The following is a 14,997-nucleotide window of genomic DNA, read 5'->3' as shown; positions in this document are numbered from 1 at the left end:
TATGCCAAGCACTGAGTGCCAGGCTGAAGAAAGTTTAAAGATACATAAAATATGGCTGCTGGAAGGGATTCTAAGCATTCCTTTGTTATGGTGACCCTGTCCCTTAAGTTCCCTAGCATGTGCTCCACCATGCTGGCTGCAGCTGATCCATTCCCCATGACCAGTATTTACTGTATTAATTTCCTGGCTTTTAGCTCTTCTATTCACATATGCTTACTCTGTTCCTTTTTTTCCAGTGTGTTGGACACTTTTCATTTCTTATAGTTTTACTTCTTTTGGCCTTTTTCATCTCTTCTCCAATGTTTCTAGTGTGTCTGGAGTATACAGTGCAAACCTGATCCTGTCTGCCCCCTCAAAACACTTCGACTGCTTCCCACTGATCCTGGGATCAAGACCAGAGTCCTTAATGTAAGGTACACGGACACAGTTGGCCTTGATCTTCCTGTACAACCTTACTGCTCACCCCACATAACAACCTTTTTGCTCTCTACTCTCCAGCCATGATGAGCTTTCTGAAATTATTCATATGTGACCACGTTTCATCGCACCACAGGACCTTTGTACCTGCTGTTCCTGCTACTGACTAAGCTAATGTTCAGTGAGCAATCCCACCATCTTCATTCCATATACTATCCTCCTTGCTACTCAGTGTGGCTAAGATCTGATCAGTTATATCTTCATCTTACAAATAGAGAACCTTCGGTCCACAGAAGGACAGACATTATCTACCTGCATCTTAGCTCTGCCATAGCTTACTGCAGATAAAGAGGAGTTAGGATGTGAGGTGGGGTCTGATGGGTAGGAAGTAGAGAAGTGGACAGACACAGCAAGCAGAGTAGGAGGAAAACAGATAACATCGGTGGGTGTGGGTGGGCCATTGTCTTAAAAAAACAATTAACATTCAATCTTTTTTTTATGGCTCTTGCCAAAAGAAATGGCTGATTGAAATTACGATTTTATAAGTAGGTTGAAAAACCATAGGTTTATTTTATTTGCAATGGTAAAGTTTATTAAATTTATGTATATATATAAAAGACATATTCTGTGATTTTTCATAAAGTAACATAAAATCAGTCAAAAGAAGACAAAATAAACCAATTTCAAAATATTCCTTCCCTCAATCAAAATGTGTTTGAAATTTACTCACAGTAATAAATGAAAGCTAAAAAATACCTAGAAATAAATTTAGTAAGAAAGGTCATCAACTGTTATTCATTCAGTCATTCAGTAAACAATTTGAAGATTTGAAACATCTTCTGGGTGCCTGCAAGGTATACTGGGAACAAGACAGACAGACAAAGCTGTTTTATGCTTTTGTGAGTTGAAACACCTAGGGTTTGTTTGCAATGGAAAGGTCTAATGACTTAAAAATATATATAGCATTCTCCACATCACGTCAGAGTTGGCTGGGTTATTAAATTATAAACAAAGATATCTTAATTTAAAATAAATAGCCTAGATGTATGTATAAAAAAGTTTTAAAAGGGAAATTCCTAGCATGTATAGCTTTCTATTTTCTTCCCAACTCATTTCTGTATTATGAACAGTGAATCACAAGATAAATGGAAGAAAGAGACTAGGGGCATTTCCAATTTCTAGAACTTTCTCTGTGCGTACTCCTTAGAGTAGAATTTCTGAGGTAGACAGAACCTTCATTCCAATCAGACATTCCACTCCCCTTTACTATCTCCTAAATTTAGTTAGTAACTTATCAAAGCATTTTTTTTTAAGCTGTGGATGACAACTCATTAATGGGAAATGAAATCAATTTAGAAGATAGCAACCACAATTTTTTTAAAAAATGAGAAAGAATAATGTAGAACAGAATACAAAAATCAAGGTATATCTTATGTATGTAGTGAGTAGTGTTGAAAGTACAGTTTTAAAAGTTTTTGTTGCATTTAAACTTACATGTATGTATATGTATATATACAGTACTGGGTGATGATGTATTTCTTATCATTGATTGGGGTCAAGAAGTTTAAGCAACACTCCCTAGTCCAATGACAGGACTGCTCATGAAATGTCCTAGCATTTCACAGACTCCTTCTTTGGAAACCTCCTGACATCTGGGCCATTCAAGGAACTCAGTCAAGAATTATTTATGAGCACTTTTTTTTTGGAGACAGAGTTTCACTCTGTCACCCAGGCTGGAGTGCCGTGGCTCTATTTCAGCTCACTGCAATCTCTGCCTCCTGGGTTCAAGTGATTCTCCTGCCTCAGCCTCCTGAGTAGCTATCATGCCTGGCATAGTCCTAGGTGCTGGGGTCAGATCACCAGGGTTCTTGTTTTCTTTGGTGTTAGACAAGTGAGGGAGGGCCCACCTACACCAAGGGAAACCTAACAAGCAAGCACTGCATACCAGTACAAAAGGGACAGCAAGGTGAAGGACTCATGATCGCACAAAAGCTTCCCAGTGCAAGGACAGCATCAAATAGGATTTGTAGGGGCAAAATGTCAGACAAGTTAAAATAAAATGAACAAAAAAGAGCTGAAGGCACTTCAGAGCATATACCTCCTATATCTTCTATTGGCTTCTGAAAGGGACAGGATTGATCTATTAAACACAACTGTTTAGTGGGTCACAGATGTAAAACATCTGGAGCTATCCCACTGACCATTTCCTAAGCTGTTTACCACAGTGAGAAATGGCTTGAAATACAGGTCCTTTGGTTCTCATGAGTTATAAAACTGCTGTCTTTTCTTAGCTTTGCTAAATGATAAGTATGATACTAATTTTTCACTCATCTGAGTAGGCACATATGTAGGTTTTGGGGTTATTAATACAAATGTACTTGATGCCAGGGTGTCTAGGCAACCATACAAAGTAAAACTCCTGAAAAGAGTCGATCCATACGTGGCACATATAAGGTACTCAATAAATGTCAAATAAATGATTGAATGAATTAAGTCTCAGGCTTGCAGTCTGACTCATGAATAAATCCCTTAAAAAAGACAGTGTTACTGCTATCAAAGTTGATGGCTGATGCAAATGGAAAATGCAAAAGAAATATTACTTGAGTGTGAATTTATCTGGGTAAGATTAACCATCATTAAAACCGGCAGTAAATACTGAAGAAAGAACAAGAGTAGTTTTTTACTAGTTTTTGAGGCTTATTCGGATACTCCATCATTTTAATCCCTAATAAACCAAAGTAAATGAAGTAGATCACCTTAAGAGGAATGGCAGCCACACACTGCAGCTGTGTGTGTGTCCTTCAGACTAGCTCCAAAATAATGACACTCACTGGATCTGAATGCCTTATGATATGGGCTGCTTTATGAAGTATCTTCTCAATCAGGTGAGTTTTAAAGTGAAAGCTATATTCAGAAGTGTCACTTATTTCATTCCTAGTAAATAACATGCTTCATTTGAAGTTAGTGGATTACAGGTAAAGCTCAGGAAAAGGACTACTGATTTATATTTTGTAAATACTTGTTTTATGAAGGTGGGAACAACCCATTTTTAACAATGTACTGATGAGTCTGCTGCCGGCTCAGACATAATGTGTGGTCACAGTTGCTGAAGGATTTCAATAACCTTCCAGATGGACTCCTAAGCCTATGCAGGTGCCACAGGCCAGTCCTGAAATGTGAAGGTTTTAGAGGGGAGGACTTATGTTAAGAAAGACACTGTCCCCCACGTATTTTTACTCATAGGAAGAACAGTTCAGAAGTCCAGGAGAAGGAATAGTCTGTAACAAGTAGAACTTTAATCAGGAAAAGAAATATCCTTAAAAGAAATGTGAAGGCAAGGGAAACAGAACTGTCAATAAATTGATAGCTTTTTGGCCATGAAATAGAGAACTGAAAATACATACAGAATTCCAATGGAGAAGGAAATAGAATTATTCCACATTTCTTTACCTTATAACATCAGTCTATAATTTTCCTGAGGCTTAGTTTGCTTCATTGTCCAAAATAATAAGTTCACAACTTAAACATTTATAATTTCTTACCATGAGTTAAGCTTTACCATTTTCTTAAATGTTAGGGGACGTTGCCTAGTTTCACACACAAAAAACAATTGCTGGGAGTGAAAATTATATAGAAAGTAATTTTGTGCTTCTTACTTGACTTTCATCAGGCCTAGACTGTATGCAGGTGCTTCTGAAACCAGAATTTTGAGTCCTGCACGTGTAATTATGTTAGAAATCTTGACAATGACTTGCTTTTGTTGCAACAAAAAAGTTTGTCTTCTGGAGTTCACTAACTACTCACCTTCAATGTGAAGTAATTTACTGGACTCTTTTCCTATATGAATGTATAGAGATGTTATAGGGCTTTAGAGATAAGAGTGAACAAGCTAATTTCTCTTGGTATAAAGAAGCAAAGTTCAACTCTATGACTCTAAGCCATTCAGTTTTTCTAAACTTTCCTAAATTATTCAAAGCATTTGACTTGCAGATATGCCAATGTATGATTTATATAAATGCTGTGCTTTAAAACAAGGATCTATAAGGAATGCAATCAGCTCTGCAACTACTGTACGTACATGCAAAGCTGTTAGAACACTGTCACCCTAAACGCCTTTGGGGGGCTTCATTTAATAACACTGGCAGCCAAGATTGTGTATAGCTAAATGTATGTGCAAACTAGACCAGGCAAGGTAAAAAATGAAACTCTTGTACTCTAAAATCTCAACACCACTTTAAACTAATTTGGAAAACTAGTAATAGATCTTTACATATTTTGTTGGGAACGCTGTTTGATGTTATTGCTATTTCAAGTCCAGCAAATTTCATTTCTATATAACAGTAGGCTAGAAAGAAACATACCAACAGACCAAACACACAATGAAAACATGCAGTGGAGTTGTACTTAATGCATGGATATAAATGTGCACACAGAAGAGGCCAAGCATGTCACTTAATTTAATACAAGCAAAGGTCTGTACCAAGGGTCTGAAACACTGTAAACAGGCCTTAAGCAAAAGGAAATGTAGAGGGGAAACAAAGCTGAGAAAAATGAGCAGGAAATGGGCAAGATGACTCATCTATACTTGAACATCTGACCTGTTAGTTGGCCGTCGCCTGCAGCGGGGGCGATGCGAATGTAAGGTGTTGTAAGCTGAGTCACGATTATCGCAGCTAAGGCAAAGGAGGATTTCCAGGTCAGCATGCATGAGGGAAAAAAAAGCCAGACTGAAGCTAGGCTAGCAAGAAGAATCCCCATCAGTATATCAAATTGTCTCAACTTTGTTCTAACAACAACAAAAAGAAAAGGAAAAAAAGAAAAAAAAAAAAACATAGCAAGGTGTTGAATATTCTGAATTCTTTTTCCTTAAACAAGCTCTAGTCAGGCAGTTGGATTTCTAACTATGACACAGTTGCAAGCTTTGGCTGAGATCTTAGATTGATCAACTGAAGAAAAAAAAAGCAAAACAAAACCAAAAAACATTCACCTAAATAAAGCTGAAGACTGAGTAGTGTTTCCAATTGAAATTGAGTGTGGTGCTTAAAGATTCATTATTATTTCTGGTGATCCAAACTTTAGGCTTTTAGAACAAATTAGGTTATTTAACATTCTATTGTTGAAGTCACAATATTTTCTCTTTTTGCTAAATCACCTTTGTAAAGAATATTATCCTCTTTCACTAAAAACATTTTTATGAAGAAAAATTTCTCTGATAACTAAATTTCATGCAGATTTCCATTTAGGAACTTTATTTTTTCACTTTAAGAGAAGAAAAAAAATGCATCTCAAAGTATTGGTTAAAAAAGAATAGAAACTACGAATTGCTTTTGCTATAGTTAACATGGCTAACATGTGAACAAAGAAATGATTATGAGTCTTGAAGCAGATCAGGCTGGCTTCTTAGTTTGCCTGCACAGCTCAGCAGTTATGTTTAAGTGGTTAACATTAATGACACACAGATATTAAAAAAAAAAAACAGAAAATTAAAACATCAGTTCTAACATGATACAGCTGGAAAATGATGCGAAGAAAAAAATATTGGAAAATTAAGGACAGGCTTACATGAAAGATTACTAATTTACATGGAACAGCCTGGGTACTATTAGAAATGTGGCAGCGAGTAATGAAAATAGATCATCTACCATCTGCAGACAATTAAGCCCAAAACTGCTGCTGCATACTATTTTGAAATATCCCTCTGCACCATGCAAGCAGTGCTGCTTACAACTAGACAACTGCAGCAAATTAGTTAAAAATGGTGTAACAGTCTTTCACACATTACTAATGAAAATGTTCTAGTTTTGCTAAGTGAGATTAACAAACTAACAGTTTGGTCAGAGACCCAGACAGCTCCCAATGCTTTAAGGCATTAGAAAGATAATTTTCTTGATAGGACATATTATGCAATTTTGAATACTAATATAATAAGCTGTACACAGTAAAATGTTATTTCTAAGATTGTTACAGAGTTGGTACCAATTCCAAGTTTTATATACATAACATTTCTGTTTGGTCATAGACTACTGTTGCTCCAACTAATATTCCTGTGCAGTCCTGCATTATCTGTAGGAGAGTCTGACCTGTTCTCCTTTCGAGAAAAATGAAATTGTTTTATAGAAAGATAGAGCAGGCCGGCTGCCATGGCTTACAGCAGTAATCCCAGCACTTTGGGAGGCAGATCCCAAATCCTAGCACCTTGGGAGGCGGATCCCTTGAGCTCAGGAGTTAGAGACCAAATGAGTAACATGGTGAAACCCCATCTCTAAAAAAAAAATACAAAAATTAGTCTGGCATGGTGGCTTGTGCCTGTAGTCCCAGCTACTTGGGAGGCTGAGGCAGGAGGATTGCTTGAACACAGGAGGCAGAGGTTGCAGTAGTAAGCCGAGATCGCGCCACTGCACTCCAGCCTGAGCAACAGAGGAAGACACTGTCTCAAAAAAAAAAGAAAGAAAAAGAAAGAAAGAAACAGAGCACCTAATATCCAAAAAGGTAAACTATGAACGAAAAGTTACTCGAAAATAGCTATGTCAGTCAGCCATGTATTCACAAATAAAAACGAACTCAAACTATAATCAGAAGCTATGTCTACCATGTAAAAAGTATATTATAAATACCAGGAATGATTTTTATATGATCTCTATGTTCTGCTTTGTAAAGTGTTTATTTGTAACTATTATTTTTAATTATGAGGAAAAAATTTGATTATGCTATACATTATCTTCAAATGGGCCAGCAGGCCCGCCACCTGCTTTTCCAAATAAAGTTTTATTGGAACACATGCTTAATTGTTTATGTATCGCCTATGGCTGCTCTTGCCCAGCAAGAGAAGAGCTGAGTAGTTGTGACAGAGACCATATGGCCTACAAGGCCTCAAATATTTATTATGTGGCAGTTTAACATAAAAAGTTTACTGACCTCTAACTTAAAATATTAATAAAAATTATAAAAGAGAATGATCACTAAGCTTGGAGATATTCCCTTTTATAATGAAAAAAGATAAAGAATTTATCAGCTCCAGGTATTGTCTCCAAAGTATACAATTGGAATAAAGACAGAAATTCCAATATTATATTATGGAGACAATATCTGGTGCTGATAAATGTAAGGTCCCTGTGGATTAGACTTCTAAACGGTCATTTCAGCTACGTGCAGTGGGCATTTACCTGTCTATATTTTGCATGACTCCTTAAAAGATGAATTTGGATCAAGTAAATTTGGAAAGCAAAAAGTTTTTCAGGTTTCTTTTCTTTAGGAACTTCTCAGGGGGCCTTAATATACTCATGATGTACATTATAAAGACTATTTCAGATCATGAAAAAGTACATTTTCTCTATAAAATGCTGAATGATGAATGTTAGTGTTCCTATTTCTAAATCCAAAGCGTAAATAACAGCAGATTAGCATATATGAGTGATCTTGCTATATAATTTGTTTTCTCATGTATAGAATATGAGTAATTAAAAGAACTCTTAATTAGCTTTACATCTCAACAGACATTCTTTTCAGTTCTTTTATCAGCGCCCTTTCATTCTGTATCATTATGGCCTACAAAGGATGGTATTTCATTGAACAAAACAGTGAACAGAGAAACAGTCTGTAGAAACTTCTCAAAAAGCTTTGTGATTAAAAAAAGAAACATTCGAATTTCTGAATATAGAATTATATCAGAACAATGGAAATCCTTCAAAGTTTCCTCAAGGTTTTCCAGTAAGGCATATTAACATTCCATTACAAATTTAAGTTAAATAAAACGCTAAACTTACAAAAACAGTCAAATGAATACTTTTTTTTCATGAAAAATTTCCTTAAAATATAAGATTAAAAATGGTTTGTTTTCTTTTTGTTTAAGGCTTATAGTCTAACTTCTCTAAGAGTTTTGGAAAAGGACTTTAGCATGTATTTACGTGGTTTTTGCTTTGATTTCTAGCTAGATAAAGGTGTCCAATCTTTTGATTTCTCTGGGTCACACTGGAAGAAGGAAGTGTGTTGAGCCACACAGAAAATATACTAACACTAACAACAGCCAACGAGCTTTAAAAAGAATGTCCATGCATAAATCTCCTATTTATTTATTTTTTTGAGATGGAATGTTACTCTGTCATCCAGTCTGAAATGCAATGATGCAAACTCAGCTCACTTCAACCTCCGCCTCCCAGGCTCAAGTGATTGTTTTGCCTCAGCCTCCCGAAGAGCTGGGATTAAAGGCATCTGCCACTGGCTAATTTTTGTATTTTTAATACAGACAGGGTTTCACCATGTTTGCCAGGCTGGTCTTGAACTCCTGACCTCAGGTAATCCTCCTGTGTCGGCCTCCCAAAGAGCTGGGATTATAGGCATGAGCCACCATGCCCAGCCAAATCCATTAATGTTTTAAGAAAGCTTAAAAATTTGTGTTGGGCAGCATTCAAAGCCATCTGGGGCTGCATGTTGCCCATGGGTCATGGGTTGTACAAGCTTTAGCTAGACAACAGCCAAATAACACCAAGGAGAAGACTGAATTAATATGCATGACTGCTCCCCATTCACCAAAACCTCCCAAAACCCCTAAGCACTTTTATAACCCTAAAATCTTCAAAATTTAAACATTTATGCATTAATTTAAAGTATTTAAAATATTTATGTATCTATAGTTGGAAGTCTTGGAGATTACACCTAACGTACAGGAGGCACACTAATAATTTTTAAATGGACAACAGGAAAGCTCCCAAATGGCTATACTACCATGGACAAACATGTGGTGCCATCATATTATGGAAAACTCTTATTTAATGGAAGATTAATGTAATGTATGTAGTGTAAACTGATTGTTACATCAATTCGAGTGAATAGATCTCATTAAATGTAAGAAATCTAATTTACTAATAAGACATTTGGATTTGTTTAGTGCATTCTACCAGTTTAGAATTATCAATGAAGCCTTCTCAAACTAGCTGCAAAAGAGTTTCCATCGTACTAGTTACCATGAGCCCACCATAGTGAATATGAAAGCTAAAGAAAACAAATACACTAATCACTAAAACACAGTTGGACCAAGTGGTCATAAAAACATCCTACTATAAAAATGTGACTGTGACTAAAAACCAACACAATTTCATAGATTTTAAGGAATATTTAAAAGCTACTTTATTCACTCTACTATACAATTAAAAACAATCCCTTGAATTGGGCAGGTAACACATAAACATCACGTATACCCTGGTGTATGGTGTCTTTATCTTTTAACTCAAGAGAGAATATTCTGTGATGAGTTTGCCAGCAGCTAATATGTACCTATAGGAAACTCATCTAGGCGAATAAATGAAGAGGATACATAAAATATAGGCAATCCCCCACACATATGGAGATATACAATAACACGACTTAGATTTTCTCCTGTATAACTTTTATGAAGTTGATATTTAAGATGATGAGTGTCAAAATACATCTTTGCAATATGATTAAAATAATCACTACATTAAATTTATAAATAGTATGAAATATATTTTTAAGAGACATACCCTTACTTTAAATTATAACCTAGCTCTTAGTGAAAACAAATCCACCTCCATACTTTCTCTATAAAGATACTTGTCAACAGTTGTTTCAGGAGAACATTGAAATCTTTGTACATTCAAAATGTTGCTTAGGAAAGCAATTCTGTATCTGAAAACTCAATTAAGCCATCGCACTGTGAGCAGTATGTGGCAACTCACACTCAGGATGTTTGAACTCTTTTACATTTTAAACGTCTTTATGGTACCAACTCAGTTAATAGATCTTCCTATTTCTCTGTTTTGACTATGTAGTCAAGACGGAATGGCTTCCCACGTTGCAGGAGAACTTCTAGTATCAATAAGGGCAAATTTTTTTTTACTTAAAGGTGGTGAAACATTACATTGTGCTAAAAGGAGAGTTGCTGAATCTGTCCACGTAGAATTCAATAAAATAGCACAAAACAGTGTAGTTTTGCCTGGAGGGAGAATATCTTCTAAGTTTTCCTCCTGTGCTATGATTTTATGAAACAGAAATGACAATGTTATGCAGTAAATATTAAAATTTGTTTCCCTCTTTCTCCAAAAGAGGTTCTTAGGATAGAGTTTGTTGCTGTGTAAATGTTTGCAAATGACTCAGAAAATAGGAGTGGGGAATATTTAGTCAATCAGGTCATCTGATTGCTTAATCATCCTTTGGTGAATTGGAAAACAAATTACAATACTGATGAAATCTAGCTGATAGAAGAAAATGATCCAAATCACTATCTAATTCAATCTATTGTGAAAACAGCAAACTTGTCAGGTTTCCACATTTACTAGTGTATTATTTATATAATTATTTAACTATGTAAATGAGCATGATGACAGATATTTTGTTGTTTTCACAGTAAATTGGGCAGTGACTCAGTCCTCACAAAGAGGAGGTTTGATGCTTACACTACACAATACTGTCACTGGCCAGAGGTGCTGCTGGGTGAAAAGCCATGAGCAATGGTGAAAGAAACACGGGGGCTAGGAGTGTAAGGCTTGATCCCCAGATTATCAACTGAGTGACCTTGGTAAGTCATTTTTTCTCCAAAAATACACCTTTTCCTCATCTTAAAAATAAGAATAGCAGTACCTGTTTCCTTTTTCACAGTAATGAAGAAATAAATGAGAACACATGTATGAAAAGAGATTTCAAAACTTTCAGCGTGACATTGAACATTAGGCATTATAAACTAGGGGCCCGGGAACAGGATTTATTTTTTCAGACCTTAAGAGTAAGTGAAATGTGATACAGTAATATTTTGAAATTCCTGTTGTTGAGCATGGATCATAACCTGGAAATCTAAGAACATCAATGGATATCTTGCTCAAGGGCTTCGTTGTACTGTAATAATCAATAGTTGATGGCATATGGCAGTTTATGGAACACATAAGCAGCTATAACTTTAGCAAATATCAATTTAGTCCTATAAATAAAGTCATTTAGGTACAATATAAATATAAAAATTGAGTGTTTGAAAATTAATATAAATAGACTTTTGGATATAGAACTACAAGCCCATGAGGACAAACAAGATACAAATGCCTGGCACAAAACATGCAACCAAGAAATATTTGTTGAGCTAACACTGAATTAAAAAGTCATGTATGGTTCACAAAATAAGAATTCAATGAGAATTTTGAAAATGCATATGTACATCATGGTATATTCCAACTATGTTCACCTGAGAGTTAAATAACAGCAAAAAGTTATTTTATCCAACACAACTCATCAAGTATGACCTGATTAAATCTTCTGCTACAGACCTAATGATGTGTTTTTACCATCATCTCTAAATTAAATCATACAGAACTTCCCATTGTAGTCATGGTTACTCCAATGGTCTGAATGATTGTATTTAACTTTGAGTATTTTTTTTTTTTTCGGAGACAGAATCTTGCTCTTTTGCCAGGCACCAGGATGGTGTGCCATGGCACGATCTCGGCTCACTGTAACCTCCGCCTCCCGGCTTCAAGCAATTCTCCTGCCTCAGCCTTCCAAGTAGCTGGGACTACAGGTGCGTGCCACCACGCCCAGCTAATTTTTGTATTTTAGTAGAGACGGGGTTTCACTATGTTGGCCAGGACGGTCTCAATCTCTTGACCTCGTGATCCGTCCACCTCGGCCTCCCAAAGTGCTGGGATTATAGGCGTGAGCCACCGCACCCGGCCGAGTATTAATTTATACTTCCTCATTTTAAGATGACATTTTAAATTTCACAAAGCCTTTTCTTTTACACTTCCATAGTGATGGTCAAAACAACACTGTCAAGTTGACCAGATATGACAGCTTATGTTCACAAACACATGTGTGCACTTGCTTCTGTAACAGTGCTGTGTGTGGAGAGCTCAGGGTAACTTGCCCTACCCACTTCTGCAGCTCATCCTCTATCACATTCTCTCAGAGTTTTAACCAGGCTTGGGAAATAAAAGCTCCACAGTAACATAACCCGGTTAGTAGGCTCAGAGAGACATGCACCACCAGTGAAAAAAGCCCAGATAGACTCCACTTTCTACTGCTATTATAACTAGATTACTGCTTAAAAATAGTGGGTGATATTTTATTCCTTTGCATATGAAGATTCACTAGATGTGGTACTACCAGGTATGACACTATAGTTTAATAAAACGTGTACTGAGATCATATAAAAATTAAATTCATTTGAAAAAAATAACTACTGAAAACTGCTTGGAACACAGCAGTATAGCTTCTTATTTTAAAAAGTATCTATATGAGTTATACTCAGTCAATGCTAATTACCATCAGATCCTAATACATACATGCATTCATGCATATATATATATATGTATATATAACACATATACACATTTATTTTCAATCAAGTTATTGTTCAAAAAGTTTTGAAACATAGGTTAAAATAAACATTAAGGAACATGAACTAGGAGAGCATCCCACAATTTCAACCTACCTTTTGTGGCCACTCGGACACAGTCTATTTTGGTTTCCTGTGTCAAATAAAGAGAGGGAAAAATCATTATTCATATTTTATTTAAATCAAATAGAAATGTCTGTAGTTCTATTTAAATAACACTGATAAGGAAGGATCTCACTGTTCCCAGTGTGTCTTTAATCACACAGCAATTATTCTTTGAACCACACTCAGATACATTTTCTGGTTCCAGTGCTGGCGATGCTGGGCATTTCCAGACCAGATGATGAGCAAGGAGCTACACATAAAATGTCTCTGCCTGGTGGTCCTGGACCTCCTTCACCAGACCTGTACTTTCTCCTTAAGCAAACAGTACTGAAGAGGTATGATGCATCTCTGATTCCCCCGTTCCCACTGGCAAAAGTTAAGTTGACAGTGATACCTAGACCTATGCTGTGAAGGCGGGTCCCACTGTGGTATCTGCAAAACATTTCCTTCTGTCTAAGGAGACTTTCCAATCTTATCAGAGTTCTGGGTTGGTCTCAACAGGAAAGGGAAATGAATTCAGAAAGGACTCAATGATACTTTTTATTTTGTTTCCGTCTCATCTTTCTATTTTCTCTTAGGGAAGAAAAAAGATACTGAATTTAGTCACAGTTATAGAAAGGAGAAACTCTTGTGGAACTTCTTTAGTTCCCATTTCTTTAATGGGACAGACTATGCTGAAAAGACAGATGCTGTGAATCTCCCAAAATTTTAAATGAGCTGAATATATGTGTTGGAGCTATACTGTCTTCCTGTAAAACAGTAAGCTAAGCAGAATTGCCAGCCAACTTCTGGTAACAAGAAAACTGAAAATAAAACGCATCATGTTGATGATACACTCCCCAAATCAAAAAAAAAAAAAGAGAGATGAGTATATTCGTTTCTTTCCACAAATTTCTCCAGACAAAAATAATTTTAGGAGAAGAAAATCACATTTGCTTATAAGTAGAAATGAAGAAAAGCATGACTTCAATTTTACTATTATTTTACTTAATCTATGTTCACATTAACAACCCCAAATAGCCTAAGTTAAACAGTCATCTGTACAACTTACCCCATTGGCTCTACTAGCAGCTTGGAAATAAATTCTGTAGCTTTTATGGGGTAGAAGGGGAGTGTTCCAGTATCCATTGTATGTCTTATTATCACCAATTGTAAAAGGCTGTGCAGCTTGGAGGCTGTCTGCAGGAAATTCTGCAGCAAAGTAATACTGTGAGTTCAGTAGAGAAGCATTCTGGAAGTGAATTGGCACTGGGTAGCACTTTAAGATTTCTGTCGTCTTTTTAGTTCTTCGAGGACGTTCTTCCTCAACAACTATTTGATAGACACTAGAAAAACAAGAGTATCATCAATGATATTTTATGAACTGAACTGATCCACTCTGCCTTCAATTGCATCGACCCACAGGACCCTCAAAATAAAGACCACATTGGACATAGTTGATAGTAAGTCCTTGGTATAAAACAGACTCTCCTGCAGCACTTGCTCAATGAGAGGGAGGGTGCTTCAGTTCTTTTTCAGAACTCTCTCACCCAAAATAAAACTATTTAGTGAGAGAAACAAACTTCACCATAATTTAAAAATTTTTAATATAATCTCTACTGTTTATGTGAGCTGAAGTAATATTTTTCTCACATGTAACTGAAGATGATTTTACAGATAACTCGGTTCACCTAATGAATAAAATTAAATTATACCAACTCTAAATTATTTATTTTAAAAAGCAATGCATTATTTTCTTTAATGACAACACAAGTAAAGTTTTAACAAATCACAAAACACAGTATGTAGTGATTCATGTTAACTGAGGTTTATCTTCCTATGTTTTCTTATGTTCCTTGGACCTCACCATATTCAGTCAGTGGAAAGAAGTGCATAAGAAAAGCAGAGCTAAGGGATTATAGTTTCAAAAGCCAAAGCCTTGGAGTTCCAAGTGATTAGTAGGAGTAACTCATGAAAAGGCCCCTCAAATCTCATAAAAGAATGGGCTGGGCATGAGCATCTTTGAAGATGCCTGCAAGGATGACTGCCCAACTAAGGATTAGATCTCTGGCACCTGCTCACCCCCTTCCAATGTCTTTGAATTCTGAAGTAACCTTAAGAGAACAAGAGAGACCTTGAACTGATGGACTTTTAGAAAATAA

At 36.1% G+C, this 14,997-nt stretch overlaps 1 protein-coding gene across 8 annotated transcripts in view; it reads right to left on the bottom strand.

The window, feature by feature from the left end:
* PTPRM (protein tyrosine phosphatase receptor type M) overlaps positions 1–14,997 on the bottom strand; it is an 849,557-nt gene that overhangs the window by 275,160 nt on the left and 559,400 nt on the right. For 5 of the 8 annotated variants that reach the window (XM_012446813.3, XM_064379418.1, XM_064379422.1 and 2 more), the window contains 3 exons: positions 13,908–14,181; positions 12,848–12,884; positions 5,016–5,090 (listed from right to left, as the gene is read on the bottom strand). In XM_012446813.3, coding sequence (XP_012302236.1) covers positions 5,016–5,090; positions 12,848–12,884; positions 13,908–14,181 — 386 coding nt within the window. The remainder of the gene's footprint in view (positions 1–5,015; positions 5,091–12,847; positions 12,885–13,907; positions 14,182–14,997) is intronic. The other 3 variants (XM_012446821.3, XM_064379419.1, XM_012446823.2) reach the window with 1 other exon arrangement.

This window comes from Aotus nancymaae, unplaced genomic scaffold, assembly GCF_030222135.1.
Source record: "Aotus nancymaae isolate 86718 unplaced genomic scaffold, 86718_ANA_hifiasm-v0.15.2.pri h1tg000020l, whole genome shotgun sequence".
Lineage (NCBI taxonomy): Eukaryota > Metazoa > Chordata > Mammalia > Primates > Aotidae > Aotus > Aotus nancymaae.
The sequence above is the reverse complement of the archived record's forward strand: the minus strand, read 5'-3'. Positions and strand labels throughout refer to the sequence as shown.